This window comes from Mesoplodon bidens, assembly GCF_964165515.1.
Source record: "Mesoplodon bidens genome assembly, chromosome: 1".
Lineage (NCBI taxonomy): Eukaryota > Metazoa > Chordata > Mammalia > Artiodactyla > Ziphiidae > Mesoplodon > Mesoplodon bidens.
This window is the reverse complement of record NC_138176.1, coordinates 30,128,630-30,145,420: the sequence shown is the minus strand read 5'-3', so window position 1 is coordinate 30,145,420 and position 16,791 is coordinate 30,128,630. Positions and strand designations below refer to the sequence as shown.

The window sequence follows — 16,791 nt, the reverse complement described above, 5'->3', positions numbered from 1 at the left end:
GGCAGAGAAAGGTGGTACCCTCCAAGATTCTGATTTAACAGGTCTGGTATGGGATCCAGCCATTAGAATGTTTTTAAAACCTCCCAGGTGATACAGTCACAGTTGAGAATCAGTGTCCTGGTCTCATTCCCCAAGGTTCAGCTCTAGTCCCATTTCCAGCCTTTGCCAGTCTCTCTGAATTCCTACAACACTGATAATCTCTATCACACCACTTTCTGCCACATACAGACTCTCCCCAAATGCATTCCTCTTCCATGTATCTCTAGTTATACACAGACTACATACCAGGAAGCACTTAAATGAAGAGAAGCTGAGATCAAGGCTAGAAGAATCAAATATTAGAACTGGCAGGATCTTCAGAGAGCATCTAGACTAGTGGCTCTTGGACTTGGGGGAGCCATAGGTTCCTTCAGAAAATCTGATAAAAGTTATGAACTTTCTCTCCAGAAATATACATACACACAGAATTCTGCATAAAATTTCAGGGAGTTTAGAGGCCCCTTGAATGATCCCCTATGCAAATGCTCCTTATGGGACCATGAACCATAAACTAGTCTTTCCCTACCATGTAGATGAGACATAGGGGCTGGAGAGGCAAATGACTTGCCTTTGGTCAAAAGTAGTGGCAGAGCTGGGTCCAGACCCTACTCTCTTGATCATTCCATTAAATTCCCTTGGCTTGGCATTTCCATTGACTGCTTCAAACCCAGCAGCTGAAATCCGATCATCTCTTGGGCAAAAGTGAACAACTTGAAGAAGCTGTGCTTTATACAAAAGCATATTATTCGCACTATCAAGTCCCTGAGGTCACACTATTTAAATCCTTATTCACTGACAGTTCAATAGACATAACACCTAATTTTTAACCACTTTTTACCCTCACAGTTTCTAGAAAAAAACAGATCCTCACCCAAAACTCACCCGCTTCTCCTGCAGAGCTGGGCTGTCATCCCCAAGGGCCAGGCGGGAAGCACGGGTCCGGAACTCCGCCAGGCCCAGGATGGGCAGGTACTCGTGGTTTAGGTTGCTGTCATTAGCAATCCTCTGCTCCACCTTCCTCACGACTGGCAAAACCCAGGGCTGGCTATCATCCGTGCGATAAGCTGGGACACGGAAAAGAGACATACAATGGAGGAGTCTTAGGCTTCATCCAAGGAAGAATTCGGAGGTGTGAACAGGGAGAGTTCTACCACCTTCCAATCAAAACAGAACTGTGAGGGAAATTAAAGTTCATTCACTTACTGACTGCCTGCTTTGGGCCAGGCACCGGGCTAGGTGCTGGGAAGGCAGAAGGACAGTTTCCTATCCTTATGGAAATTATAGTTCTTAAATATGTGACCTCCAAAAAGTAGAATGCTGAAGTAAAACTGGGACATCAAAGAGCCTGATCAAGTGAGAGAGTGCACGCAAAAGCACTCCGCAAATTAAAAATACCTTACAAATGCTATGTCAATATCACTAGGGCACTGAGGTCTCTACGACCACTGGCCCGGTAATCGCCTTCCTTCTGCATCTCCCCAAGAAAAGGGTTCGGTGCTACTTCACATGAACGCTGCACCTTCAAACATAAACATGGAGATAGAGGAGGGTGGAGGGAGGCCCACCTCCTCCTCTTGTCCTGTAAGAACAGAAATGAGACAAATGGCGAGGAAACACCTGTGACTGAAGATTCCAACAACTGGTTACACAATCATCGAACAACAAGTTTAAACACATCTTTGTCCTCTTGCTGTTTTTTGACATCAGCCAGTGTTTACCATTTTGACTGTTCCTACCACTCACTTCCTCTGCTTCACACTTTTATGGATCTAAGTTTACCTGTTTCATAATTTTTAATCTTGATTATAGCAAATTTCTAAGCATTTCTTCTATGCTAAAAGTATTTTTAGTCTACTTTGAGTTATCCTATCACTGATTTTTTTTCCTATACTACCCTATAATCATTTTGAGATTATAGCTTGAGAGGGCAGCTGCTTTGGCTTGCATCCAAGCCAGTGACTTCTCTGAGCAGGATTCCTGACAGGGATTTGCTTCTGCTGGACTGTTTAGGTCTCCAATAAGCCTATACTTTGGCAAGTGACTGTGAAACAAATTTTTTAAGTAATTCTTCTTTATCTTGTTGATTTCTGCTCAACATTAATCCCTGACTTTTTTTTTAAATAACTTTTTTAGGGTGGTTGATATTGTTTACTGAACAACACATGTTGATTGTAGAAAATTTAGGAAAGCCCAGAAAGAAAATAATAAACATTATGATTAACATGTAATTCCAGCACTCAGAGATAAGGAGTATGAAAATTTTGGTGTACAGCTTTTTAAACTTTATTTTACATGAGTATATTCTTTTATAAATTGTATCATTTTTATATAGAATTTTCAACATGCTTTTTTCCACTTATTAAATATATATTATGAATATCTTTCATCATCATTAACTATTTAAGTCTGTGCACACAGACTGTCTTTGTTCTTTTTAGAGCTGCATAACTGATAAATGTATTATAATTTGTTTTGCGAGTCTCCTGTTGATGGACATTTGAGTTGTTTCTAATCTTTGGCTATTAGAAAATAATACTTCAGTGAACCTTGTACATATGTCATCTTACATGTATGTAAATATAGCTGTAAGAGGCAGGGTTGAAAATGGAAGAGTAGTTTGAGAAGTACGTGTATGTGTAATTTTGTTGTTGTTTTTGAGGGTATACGTTAGTTTACTACTTTCAACTGATTTTCATTTTACAACACATGGTTGTAGGACAAATATGGTTAAAACAACTAATTGGAAGAATACTGGTGGCAATCAATGAAAAGCTTAAATGCAAATATATTACTTTTAAGCATACTTTGTATATTTGTAGTTTTGACAGATATATCCACATTGGCTTTTTTATAGGGCTGTTATCAGTGTACATCGCTGCTATAGGGCAGGGGTGTTATCAGTGTACATCACTGCCATCAATGTACAAGAGTGTCTGCTTCCCCACAGCCACAGCCACTGAGTGAATTTTTGCCAATTTAAGAGTCCAAATGCTATCTCAGGGTAGTTCAAAGTTGCATTTCTCTTATCGTGGATGCAACTGGGCATTTTTCATATATTTGAGCCATTTACAACACAATTTTCGTGGCTAGACAATATTCCTTTCTATGTGTAATTTATTAACTATTTGTGTTGCTTTTGACTATTTGCTAATATAAACATTGTAATTAATGTTCTTATACTTTACACATATTCATTAGTGCTTCCTTAGGAAAACTTTTTCTAGATGTAAAATTACTAGATCAAAAGTCAGACAACAAATAAGGCTTTATAAGATATTTTGATTTTGCATCTGTCTTCTACTCCATCAACTAACCCTACCTTCCAGGAATGTGTCATCTGCAAGTTTGAAAAGCATATCAAGCTAGTAATAAAAATGTGGACAGAGTTCCAGACTGACACAGCCACTAACCAACAACCAGTCTCTGGGTAGGTGAATCTGACTCACAATACTGCCGTATCACTCACATTAGACCCCCTGGCCCACCAAATTCCCTCCCTCTCAACAAGTTCAAAAAGCCTACTTTATCAGTCGAGATTTGGTCTGGTTTTCCAAAGAGATACCAAAATAATGACTCCCAAGTAATCGTTTTCCCTGAAGTAGATCACCCCATCTATGATCACAATGCTACCATTGTTCAAAATATTCTTGGAATTCTTCTCTTGGAATTGTTTTTAGAGGAGGCATCTCATTATTGTGAATATCCTCAATGATGCCAAATCTTTGTCCTTTGAAAGTAAATTTAATTTTTAAAAATGGTACTTGTATTATGTCCAGCAAAGTAGGTGGGTGAATGGACTGAATAATATGAACGGAGAACAGCTATAAAAAGATGGCCTCCTACGTGGGTCTAACATGTTTTTAAGGCCATTCCAAAAGAGGGTTTTCGGAAAACTTTGAGCAATAGCAGTATATATGGACTACACTACACAGAGGGGATACTGTTTAGATGTACAAGAATATGGGTGTTTGTAGAAAAACTAGTTCTATTATGCTTCCCGTCTGTGTTTGGATGGTTAATATATAATTATGCTACATATATTTATGATATGTCATTTGTAAATCATGTATTATAAATAAATAAAATATGAAAGATAAAGCCATAGTACCGCTGTTCTTACCAGTAATGTATACTCTGTGCAACTCTAAAAAATCCTGTGATAGGACTGGAGGCAGGGAGGCATTGTGTCCATATTGTGACAAAAGAGAAAATGGCCAATTCACACCTCTGCTTCCTTCTTCACTGCCCAGTTGCCCCCAGATTCAGTTCTAGATTTATCCCCAATGCCTTGTCTCACTGCCCTACTGAAGCAGAACTGCAGTTACTCTTGGGCGTTTGGAGCAATGAGGTTAAGCGTTACCAACAACCACTATTCCTGCTCTCCCAGAGGGGTTTTATTCCCGTTTTGTTGGACCCATGAGTTTCTCATTCATTCTTTCATTCTCTCACTCATTTGATGGCTACTTATTGAATCCACCATGAACCAGGTACTGGCTAGAAGTAGCTGCACAGAGATGGGCAAGATAAAACAAGATACTGTCTTGGCCTCCCTCCAGGAAACATAAGAGCATAGAGTCCTTAGTTCTCCTGTAAGTGATCAGGGAAGATGAAGTATGAAAGATGAATAAGAGTTTAAAAGACAGAAAGAAGGACTTTCCAGACAGAGGGAACACTTGTGCAAGGCCCCAGAGGCTGGGAGAGATGAGGTTTTTGAGGATCTGCATTTTCATGGCTCGGATGTAAAATCCATGGAGAAACAGCAAGGAATGGCTCAGGGAGTCTTGGGTTCTCTTCTAAGGAACTTTGTCTCAACGGGGAAACCACTGAAAGCATTTAAGCAAGAGAGTGACATGGACAGCTGTACATTTTAACAGAATCATTCGAGTGACATGATGGAAAATAAACTGGAAGGAGGACAGAAGCAGACAGTGAAGTCAGGAGGCTGCTGCAATAATCCACGAAGGAAATAATGAAGTCTTGAATCACAGCAACGGCAGCAGCAGCGGGGATAAACAAAAGGGGAGACATTCAAAATAAATTTATGAGGTAAAAGAGACAGAACCTAGTGACCAAATAAATATACATGGGACTGATGAAAGGGTCACTGACAACCTCCAAAGTCTCTCTCTAGTCTGGATAAAGACTAGTGGGTGCGGGGCAGGGGAGAGGGCAACCAAGATATAGAGCAAAGCAGAAGAAAAAAAGAAAAGATTGAGGGGAGGGTGGAATCCATGCATTGTTTTAAACATGTTGAATTTGAAGTGGCTGTACAACGTGTCCAGCAAACTGTAGTGAATATGGGTCTGGCATCCAGGGAAGAAGTCCAGGATGGAAAGAAGGATTTTATAATTATAGACAAGGACGGTGGCTGAAGCCATAGTAATAACAAGGAGTTACTGAATACTTACTACATACAGGGCACTGTGCTAAATACTTCACATTTTTTTTACTTTCATTTAATTCTTATAACAACTCACAAAATAGATATTATGATCTCTATTTTTGGGATCTGCAAACTGAGGCCAGAAAAGTTTGCCCAAGGTCACAAGAACTGTAAGAGCTAGGCTGTCATACTATTAAGTTCATGGATCCCTGTGCTTTTTCTAAAGAGCAAGAGATGTCTAGGGAAAGTCTGAAGCCAGCAGGCCCCAGAGGACTGACTGTGCAAGGGGGCTTTCTACCTACCAGCATGCCCCTCAGCTCCACACACCACACCCTTCTCCCTGAGGACCAGCTCTTTTAGAGGAGTCACACAGATTGCAGGTGAGTCTCGATTTCCAGAAGAACACAGAGAATTAGATGATCAAACCATCACCCTCCTCCTCCTCCTCCTAAGATCTCCACTTCCCCCATCCATCCCTACCCAACAGCCCATGCACATATGCCTCTTTAAGGCCCTTCTCCAACTAGGGTCCTGCGGAGAGGACCGGGGGTACTCAGAAACACCTGATACAGCACGTCTCACCCACAACTTTATTTAAAGATGCTAAGAACCCACATTAAAAACAACAACAAATATGAAAGCAAGCACAGTCTACCTGGAACGAAAGAAAGCTAAGTTTACATGATGAACAGAGTGGAGTCTATGTAGAAATGTCTTGCTTCAGGCTGCATCAGGCTGAATGAACTCATATCTCCCCTGCCCCTAAAGTCACTTGTCTGAAACTTTACAAAGCGCTAAAACAGTCAACTCAAAGAGCATCATATTTAACAGTGAAAAATGTGATGCTCTGCTCTGTTTAACTATATGGAAATTATGCAAATAGTCAGAGCAAGAAGAAAATCTCTGGGGAAACTATCTGCAAGTAGGAATGAGCTAATGAGATTATAATTGCAGTTTGTTCTAAATGTCCAACATCATTAGAACTTGAGCTGGTTAACTTCCATTAGGCTTTATCTTAACTTAGAAAAAAAAAAGGGGCATCTTCACCAAAGTCAGAGATTAATTATCAATACATTTCCTTCACAAAGGATATACTTCGGGATGCGTATAAATAGAGCTAGGACATACAAAAGCCGTAAAGAGACTTCTTATTCTACTATACTTTAATGAGACCTTTATCTGAGCACCTGCCATCCACAAAAAAGACGGGTCACAGTGATCATCAAAAATAACATTTATACAACACTTTTCATTTATATGTCACATTTCACACACATAATTATTCATTTAATTCTCAGTCATCTGATGAAGCCAGTAACATTATTATTCTATACTACAGTCATGTAACATGCTAGTGAATCTTAGAGTATAATTTTAGAGAGAGGTCATTCCATTCTGGCTCCTCATTTAACGGACTGGGTCCAGGGATGTTAAATAACACTCCCAAGGTCACATCACTGGACCGCAGGCCTGGGCCTGTACCCAGGTCTCCTGGCTGTTCCACTACCACACACTGGCTCCCTCTGGACCACCTGAAGGTGCCCAACAGAGAAGGGGGCAGGGACCAAGGGACCTGAGAAATGTGGCCTGGAATCCCAGCTCCACCACCTACAGCCATGTGATCTCGACCAAAATGCTTCATCAATCTGGGCTTCAGCTTTCTTACCTCTAAAACAGTAGTAGTAATAAACAACCCTCCAGAGTCATCCTAAGCACTAAATGCAATTAACTGCATAAATCATTTGCTTGTAGTAAAGAGAAAGAATTCCTCGGTTCCAGGAAAACATGACAAAGGCACTTTCACAGTTGAATTGACCATTATCTGGGCTGCAGAATATGCTTCTGAGCCAAACACTTCTGGCCTCGGCTGGCAGGGTGCTTTTTCTATGCATGAGCAATTTATTTCCGAACCAGTGTCAGAAATTATTTCACTTTGCAGTTCTTGAGCTGAAAATTTTTATTCAGTATCTTTTATGCAAAGAAATGCCAAAACAAATCCAAGTTTGGATAAACTTCGGAAAGTAAGTTCACTTCTGTGAGCCTCAGTTTCCTCATCCTGTAAAATAGGAATGAAAACAAAACACCTGACCTAACTCCCAGTGTTGTTGTGAGGATCAGGTGACAATAATGAGTAAGAAATGTGTTTTATAAACTGAACACTTCTATAACAGTATAAGGTGTGAAGATGATACATCAGGTTCTTAAGAATTTACAATGGAAAGTCCAGAATCCTCAGAAGAGGCTTTGATGCAGCTAATAATGTGGCCCAACCTCATCTCTCTACCCTTCCCATTCATGCCCTTATGAGACTTCTCTGCTCTATTTACATGGTTCCATTTGCTCTCCTGTGAATAAAACGTTATCTTCCTGCCTCTGTTACTTGACTTATATTATTCTTCCTGCCTTTTGCCCGTCCCCTTTTATTTAACCTGACTAAAACAGCCAGGAAATGCACCTAGCTTAAGAAGTGCTTCCTCCAAGAAGGCTTTCTACATCCTTACTGCTATTCAAAGCATGGTCCTCACACTAGCAGGATCAGCATCACTTAGAAGCCCATTAGAAATGCAGATTTCCAGGCACCTCCCAGACCTACTGAACCAGTTTATGATCAGGCCATCCAAGATGGCTGTTTACTTGCTCTCTGTACATCCCCTGCTCTATCAGTCCCTGCTTCACCTATGCCCTTCTCACATGACTGACCTTTCCTCTTAATCATACAGCCTAATCAGTAAATGCCTACGTGCTTGCTCCCGCCTCCAGCTAGTGATTGTTCTAACTTTTAGATCAGAACATCTCCACCATGATACCTTATCAAAGGGGGCAGTGCCCCTCTGCTAGTTTCCCTGGTAACCAATGAGCCAACCTAACATCAACTGCCCCTATAGCTAGTAACCTTCCCCCTGCCCCCGAGTAGTGAAGACTGCCACCATGTCCTGCCCACTGTTGGCCGCACACAGTGCTCCAGGACATTGCTTCAGACACGTAAGCTCCCCCATCCATTAAACCATTGATGTCTCTGTCACTGACTCCGGGCTCTTTCTTCGGTCTTGAAGCTGGTCAAGTACAGGCCTTGTAGGCCTGCAGGGTGCAGTCCAACAATAAGCTTCTGCATTTTAACAAACTCCCCACTGTGCATTACAGTTTGAGAAGTGCTGTCCTACACAGCTCCAGCCCTCATTTACTTCTCCCTTCTCTGAACTTCTAGAGCACTTGGGGTTGTCTTTCTTATTATTGAATTGCTTCCCAGTTAAACTATTCTTTTCAACTTTTAGACTGTAAGCACGTGGGAGGCAGCTGTTTATTTAATGATTTTGCATTTAGGAATCATTTTTTTACCTGCTTTCAATTCCACAGAGGTCTCCTTTGTATAAGCCATTGCGGGTACAAAAATGAGTAAGATGTAGTACCTACCCTGAGGAGCTCAAGGTCTAGTAAAGGGAGGGATTCCTTCCTTCCTTCCTCCCTTCCTTCCTTCTTTTCATTCCTCAACGTTTTCCAAACATTACTCTGTTCCATACACAACACTAGTTGTGGGAATGTAAGGATAGGCAAGACAAAGCCTCTGCTTTTGAGTCTGGTGGAAATACATATGATCATAAGCAAGTATCTTTTTAAAAAAAAATATTTTATTGGGGTGTTGTTGATTTACAATGTTGTGTTAGTTTCAGATGTATGGCAAAGTGATTCAGTTGTACATATACATACATCCTTTTTCATATTTTTTTCCATGATGGTTTATCACACGATACTCAATATAGTTCTTTGTGTTATACAGTAGGGCCTTGTTGTTTATCCATTCTATATATAATAGTTGGCATCTGCTAACCCCAACCTCCCATGCCCTGTGTGATGGACCAGTATGTGTACAGATAGATAGATAGATAGATTCTATATTCTCTGTAATATTCCATTGGTTTATTAGCCTCTCCTTGACCAGTACCCCATGCCTTAATTCCTAGAATTTCATAATAAATTGGAAGAGTGGTAACCTATGTCTTACTTTTTCAAGATTACTTTTGTATTCTTGACATTCTGTATTTCCTATGCCTGCACTGTCCAGTACGGTGGTGACTAGCCACAAGTAGCTATTTATTTATTTATTTGGTTGGTTGGTTTTCTGGGTTTTTTTTCTTTTTTTGTTGGAGTATGGTTGATTTCCAGTATTGTGTTGATTGCTGCTGTACGGCAGGGTGATTCTCTTATACATATATATGCGTTCTTTTTTTATATATTCTTTTCCATTATGGTTTATCATAGGATATTGAATATAGTTCTCTGTGTTATACAGTAGGACCTTGTTGCTTATCCATTCTATATATAATAGTTGGCATCTGCTAATCCCAAATTATCCATCCCTCCCTCACTCCCCTCCGCTTTGGCACCCACAAGTCTATTCTCTACAGAAGCAAGTATCTTTAATAAATGTTCCTTAATGCTGTAAAAATAAATAAATAAATAAATTTTTTAATAAAAAAAGAAATGCCAAAACAACTACAGTAACAGCTAATACTTACATAACTCCTACTTATGTGCCAGAGACTATTCTAAGCACTTTAAATGCATTTAATCCTCACCAAAATCCTGTAAGATAGTTCAAGGGTAATTGAGCCAATGAAACCTAAGGTTTTAAAAACATGTATTTCGATTAATATCAATACTAGTTCTTCACGATATATCTGGACCTAAAGAAATACTTGGAGGTTTTGGATTGGTTTTAAATTAAGAGCTTGAATAGTGCTCATTCCAATTCAATTCAAAGCAATCTTTCAATATTACTTCCACTTTGCTGCCTGCTAAAAACATCACTTTCCCTCTGTGGGTGAAACTATGTATTCTGAATTGACTTTTTATGCTTTATTATGGAAAATTTCAAACATACACAAAAGTTGTGAGAATAATATAATGGATGCCCACGTACCCATTACCCAGGTTCAACAAACCATCACTTTTTTTTTTTTTTTTTTGCGGTACGCGGGCCTCTCACTGTTGTGGCCTCTCCGGTTGCGGAGCACAGGCTCCGGACGCACAGGCTCAGCGGCCATGGCTCACGGGCCCAGCCACTCCGCAGCATGTGGGATCTTCCCGGACCAGGGCAGGAACCCGTGTCCCCTGCATCGGCAGGTGGACTCTCAACCACTGCGCCACCAGGGAAGCCCAAACCATCAATTTTTAATGGCTTTTTCCTCACCCCTCCTCCATATTCCTTGGTGAAGACTTTAACAGGTGCTATGTACAGACACAGTCACTGTGGGACACCTGATTCTGCACCTCCTTCTTGCCACTGCTTCTCTGCTACAAAACAGTTCAATTTTCTCTTTCAGAAATTTCTGGTCCTTCTGCTCTAAGTCTGTTCCCTAGCACAGAACATTGTCCTATTCATTCTCTTCTCCCTGGCTCATCTTTCTATGTGGTTGAGTAAGTGTTGGTGTGGCTTCAAACATCCAAATGACAGTGACAGAAATAACAAATTCACCAGAGAAGATTAAGATAAGAGGTAAAGGAATTTCAGAGGCATTTCAGTCCAAATCAGTAGGAAAAACTGAGGCCCATGCTCTGAGCTGTCCAAGAAATACAAATGATGACAACGATGTGTGGAAAGTGAGCTTCTACTGTCCACACTCTTTCGTCTCTTTTCCACCATCTCTACCCATTCCTACCACATCTGTGAGAGCCAGAACATTCTTCCCAGATCCCAGAGAGCATTAACCTGTCTCAGAAGCATTTTACGTCTCTATTACATCACTTAACACCTGCTGATTTTAATCTCCTTGGGGCCAGAACCAAGACTCAGTCTTCCCCGCACAAGGCTTGATAAACAACCTGATTGATACCTGGCAGTTACTCAAACATTTACCGACCCAGACCAGAGCTCCCTAGGGCTAAGAGTTCTCCTTTTTCCATTCCCCAGCAGCCAGGACTCCAAGCCTATAAGTCTTCCTATTTTTATCCCTCTCCTTTCAATCCCTGGCCGCCCCATTTCTTATGAGGCGAAAGGATGCAGTATAAAGAACACACAATGCGGAATCGGAAAAACTGAGTTTGTGCCCTGACTGCTACACCTTTTCTGTGTGTACACTGATATATCTCCCTTGTCCATGGACTCCATATGCCCATCTGTAAAATGGGCAGGTTGAACTAAGCCTCGTGGATCTTGCCTCCTCTCCGACGGAGCTAAGCTGGGCCTGGGCATCTCCAACGGTCCCCACAGCCAGGGTTAGGCCCGCTCCACTCCCAGGCTGCTCACACTCTTGGGTACTGCATCCTTACCTCCCACTCCCAGGTTGACCTTGCGGGGGTCCGGATCCTCCCGGAAGTCAGCAGTGAGCTTAAAGACAAGGACCGGCTGGGCCTGAGGAACCTCGGCGAAGATTGATGGAGGCGCCATAGCTAGAAAGCTGGAGTCGGCCGAAAGCTTCCACTCTGCGCTTGAAGCCGCTCGGTCCGGTCCAACCGCGGCGACTGGAGGAGACTCTCACCTTCACCTACCCGGCAGGGGCGGGCCCGCGGCCTCCAATGGTCGAGCCGCGTCCGGAACTTGGCAACGCGGTTAACCAATCGCAAGCTTCTGACGCAAAAGGAACGGGATAGTATTAGCCAATCTAAGAAGATCATCTTATCGGAGTCCGGTAATGATGCAACCAATGCAACGTACGCCGGCTGGGACGGGGCGGGGATAGAGTTGATTGGCAGAGCGTGCTCCTATCGCTGAAGCCGTTGTTCCTTGGGTCGCTGAGGGGAGGACCGAGCGGTGTACGCGGGAGACAGCTTTCTCGACCTTCAGGCACCCGGAGACAAGCTGGAGGTAGCTGGCGGGAGGTAGCTGGCAGCAGGTAGCTGGAGGACCGGCCTTCCGGTGCCCGCGGAGCTGGTGTTCTCCCTGCCAGGCCCGGGAGTGCGCACGTTCCTGACCCAGTCTGGCCCGGCTCGGGCTGGCAGCCAAATCCGGCTCTGCGCACGGGTCGTGAGTCCTCGGCCAGGACGTGCAGCTCCGGAGCCCGCGCGGACGACCTTGACCATCTCGGCCGGCTGTTTCCCCCTGAGAGAAATGTGGGTGGGCCACCTGCCTTGGTTTCAGACTGGGGGCCATCCTATTAAAAGAGGAAGTGTGCAGGAATTCCTTTCTGCCGCTCTTACAGTTTGAAGCTTTTGCTCTCCTTTCCTTACCGAGAGAGCTTGGTCCTCACGGACCTTACGGATCTGGGCGCGGCCTCCCCCTCCAGCTTTTCTCCCACGCAGGCACTCAACCAGATCTTGCTGTCGTCAGCTGGCTGGTATTCAGACTGTCTTTTCTTTTAGTCAGGCTGTTCCTTCCTCCCCAGCCCCTCTCTCCATCTGTTGACCTTCAAGATCCAGAGCAAATGCCTCCTCCCTAAAGCTTTGCCTTAACCCTCACTCTGGTAAAAATCCCTCTCTCTTTCCTGTGCTTCTGTCCCTTGTTGGCAATATTACAATTGTAGAAAAAGCCCAAAATGCCCAGTTAGGAACCTAGTTCTGGAGCCAGACTACCTAGGTTTAGATTCTAGTGCTACCACTTACTAACTTGGTCAGGTCTAGGCAAGTTACTTAACCTCTCTGTTCCTGCTCCATAAAGTGGAGATAATAGTACTTTTCTTAGGGTCGTTGTGGGGATTATGTGAGTTAATACATATGAAGTGTTTAGTTGCATATAGTAAGCACTCCCTAAATGTTAGCTATTGTCATCATTGCACAGATGCACACCCCTTGTAGATGGTAAACGTCCTTTGGCTAGAGATCTTAACCCTGTATTAGTCTCCCTTAGTTTCTTGCACTTAGTAAGTATTCAATAAATGGTGGCAGGAGGAGTCAGTTCTGTTGGTTCAGAAAAAAGCAATACCTTACCCTCTATTCATTGGATAATATGAAAATCTCAAAATGAATCATTCAAAGTAACAAACATAAGCCAAAGGTCCTTTGTGCAGCACCTGCCAACCTTTGTATCATTTGCTTCTTCTCAGAAACAGCCTCTGGTTTTAAAGATAACTGTCAACAGTGTTTCATTAACAACACTTTCCTCTAAGATTGTGAGTTCAATACTGAAGGTGAAATGACAATGAACTTTCGGTGCTTCCATAAGCAGAGGCAAAGGGCAACTGCTGAGTGAGATGTTATATAGCCCAGCCTTACCAAAGTTTGATTTAAAAGTATGATCTTCACAGCGTTGGCCGACAATGTCATGGTCACTCCTTACGTCATTCTCTGGGGAAAAAAACAACCCTAAATTACCTAAACATTATCAGCTTAGCTAAGTCCAAATAAATATTTATTGGCAACCTAAGCAGCCCCATAACCAAGTCAGTGCTGATAGGGGCAAAGAAAGTACCATATGCAGTTTTTCTTCATGTCCCCATAATTATCTGTTCTGAATTTTAGAAAGGGGCAAACAGTTACTGGTTGTTGGGGGAAGGGATTGCATATTATGTGGGATGCAAGTCTCAAACTTTTTTCCTCAGGAATATGTTTCTCGGAGATACTTTAAGTTCAGTACCCTTCTGTCTTGAGCCCTGCAGCCTGCCCCTCTAAGCAAAATGCCTGTATTGAACTAAAATGCTTTCCAGGCCATCACTAATTTTAACACTTTGACTTAGAATGGATGCAAGACAGCCTCCCTGCTGAATGGATAATTCAAGCAAAAGATTCTTGAGAGGTAAACATTGCCCAGACTAGTAGGCAGCCAGGTAAAGTGAGTGTCCAGGGAAAGGGCAGTAAGGGTCAGAAGGAAAAGGGGCAGGTATTCCCCTGGCTCCTGACTTCATTACGACTATCTGTCCCTACCATCTCCTTTCTGCCTTTTTTTTTTTTTTCCAAAAAAATTGGAAGGGAGGAAGTATGAACCACATAGCAACAGCTTGATCAGGAATGAATTCCTTTAGAATATACTCGCTTGGAAATCTGAAGCCTTTGGGGCTAGGCAGCACTGCCGCATAGCATAAGAGGCAGGCCAGGGCAGTAGGGGGCACTGTAGGGACCTCTAAGCAAATCCACACCTGCTTATTGTACTTAATCTTGCCGCTGATACCCAGAAGGTCTACGCTTAGCAACAAGGGAGGGAGGAGTTTATCACACTTTGCACTTAAGCACAAAGCGCTTTGGAATGGTTACATTTCGGTATATGTTGTCACTAAGGGTAGGATATTGTTTAGAAGCTGAGTTGTGCACTGAACAAAAGTTTCTTTAAAAACCAAAGCTGTCACTTTGCTGTACAACTGAAACTAACACAACATTGTAAATCAACTATACTCCAATAAAAATTAAAAAAAAAAACAAAGCTGTTAGAGGAGATCTGTTTGATAGTCACCGTGTGACCAAATCGTGGGCAACAAAGTAAGTGTAGAGCCCCTAAGCTGGTGCTGGCTTCTGATTGTATTGAGTTTACTCTTGCTAAGGAAAGTGATCGCTTATCAACCACTCCCTTCAGCTTAACTGGCTTGTTCCCTGGCTGTGCCTTGGTGGAACCATCTCCCCTTGCATCTCTTCCCTCACTTCTCCCTCCCTTATGTATGACTTGTCTCCCCACCTGCACACATGGATTGGACCAAGTGAAGGTCTCTTGCTGTTTCCTATTTCATAGAAGGGCATGTCTAGTGAGGCCTGCGGTGGACAAGGTCTAATGTTCTAAACTAGGCACCTACATGGGCAGAACTTTTTTTAAAGCTGCTGAGGCCTTTGTATAACAGAGATATCAAGGGGACTGACAACTATGGATGGGTTTTATCTACTTATTAATAGAACTAAGTTCCAGGGCACCATTTAGAAATTGTTGTGCTATATAATTTTTGTACTTTACTTAAGAAGCAGTGTAGCATAATGGTTAAAAGCGTGGCCTCTGGGACTAGATTTCCTCTGTATACCTCAGTTTCCTTACTTATAACATGAAGATAATATTTCTACCTCATGGGGTTGCTGTGAGGATTAAATGATTTAATGTTATTAAATGATTGACTCTAAAATGCTTTGAATTGTACTGGACACTTAGTAAGTACTCAGTATGTTAACTATCATCATTGTCATCATCACAGATGTTGTTTACAAGCATGTGCCTTTGAGATTTGTTTAGTTTGTTCGTTGATCAGCTGCATAGTAGAACAATACCTAGGCTTTCAATCAAATTCTGAAATCAAACTCTGGTTTTGCCTCTTACTAGTTTTGAAAGTTTGAGTAAATTAATATGTCTGAGTTTTAGTATTCTTATCTGTAAATTGGGGGGAAAAAATTTTTTTTCTTGGTGTTGATACACACACACATACACACACACACACATGCATTTAACACAGTTGTAGAAATTATTACCATGAAGATTACAATTTAGTCCCTGGGTAGCTATAGGGTAATGGTTAGACTATCTTTAAAGTCTGTCTGCCGTGGCCTCTTGAGGGCATGTACTCTGAAATTTTTTTTAATGGAAAAGAAAACAAAACATAATTCTTAATATCTTCAACCCTTCAAGAAGTCTTTGTAGAGATCTGTAAAATCTCAAAGCAATTTAAAGGTAACAAGACATTTAATAATTAACTAAAATGTAGCTATATTAATAATAGCCCTTTGTATTTCTATATTATCTTTTCTGAAGAGTAGAGAGTGTTTTAGAAACCCTATTCCACTACTCTCTTAACATGCCCAGGTGACTGTCATCTCCAGTCAAAGAAACATAGAGAAGGAAATAGATCACCCTAGCTAAAAGCTAATGAGAACGCTCCAAATGACAGAAGACCAGAAGGCTACAGACCTTAAAGTCAGAAGAAAGTTTCCTCCCCTTGCCCCATTTCTCCCTAAATGCATCAAAACACAGCCTCTTACCTCTAGAGCAATGTCTTAAGCTTTTCCCCCCCAAGTTGTAATATCCTTTTTTTGTTGTTGTTAGGTCATGTCCTAAAAGTCCTATGCTTTGATACAAGAGGAAGGTAGATGAAGAGATAATGAAGGGAACAAATTCAATGTATTTTCCAAGAACACATTTCTTTTAAACAACTCCTAAAGGGGTAGTGTAAAACCTACCCCTTTTAGGTTTTACAAATAGATCGTCTTCCTCTACCCGACATGTCTGGGGTGGGTTGCGGGGTGATGCGTGGATGTAGAAGTGTACTGTGAACATTGCAACGTCCTGCAGTAGAGGGCAGCACTGCCCTTCTTTTGCAAAATGTTGAGCACTCACGAGAAGGAAAATGGAAAGCAAAGCTCTTGATCACTGTGTCTGTGCGTTTACTTTTACCTAATACTTAAAAAACAAAAAGTTAGAGTATTTTTCTTGTTTAGGTGATTATGTAGAAAGAACATCAGATCCTGTATTGTCCTGAAGTAATTGGTGAAAAACGCAGGTTTTAGGATATGGGCTCTGTTCAGGATATGGGTTG

The 16,791-nt window shown here is 42.0% G+C and overlaps 1 protein-coding gene across 1 annotated transcript in view; it reads right to left on the bottom strand.

Moving 5' to 3' along the window:
* GOT1 (glutamic-oxaloacetic transaminase 1) overlaps positions 1 to 11,931 on the bottom strand; it is a 32,236-nt gene extending 20,305 nt beyond the window's left edge. The window contains exons 1-2 of the mRNA XM_081242593.1: positions 11,690 to 11,931; positions 922 to 1,103 (exon numbers count right to left, since the gene is read on the bottom strand). Of these exons, the coding sequence (XP_081098719.1) occupies positions 922 to 1,103; positions 11,690 to 11,807 (300 nt within the window). The 5' untranslated portion in view covers positions 11,808 to 11,931. The remainder of the gene's footprint in view (positions 1 to 921; positions 1,104 to 11,689) is intronic.
* Between the last annotated feature and the right edge of the window lie 4,860 nt (positions 11,932 to 16,791).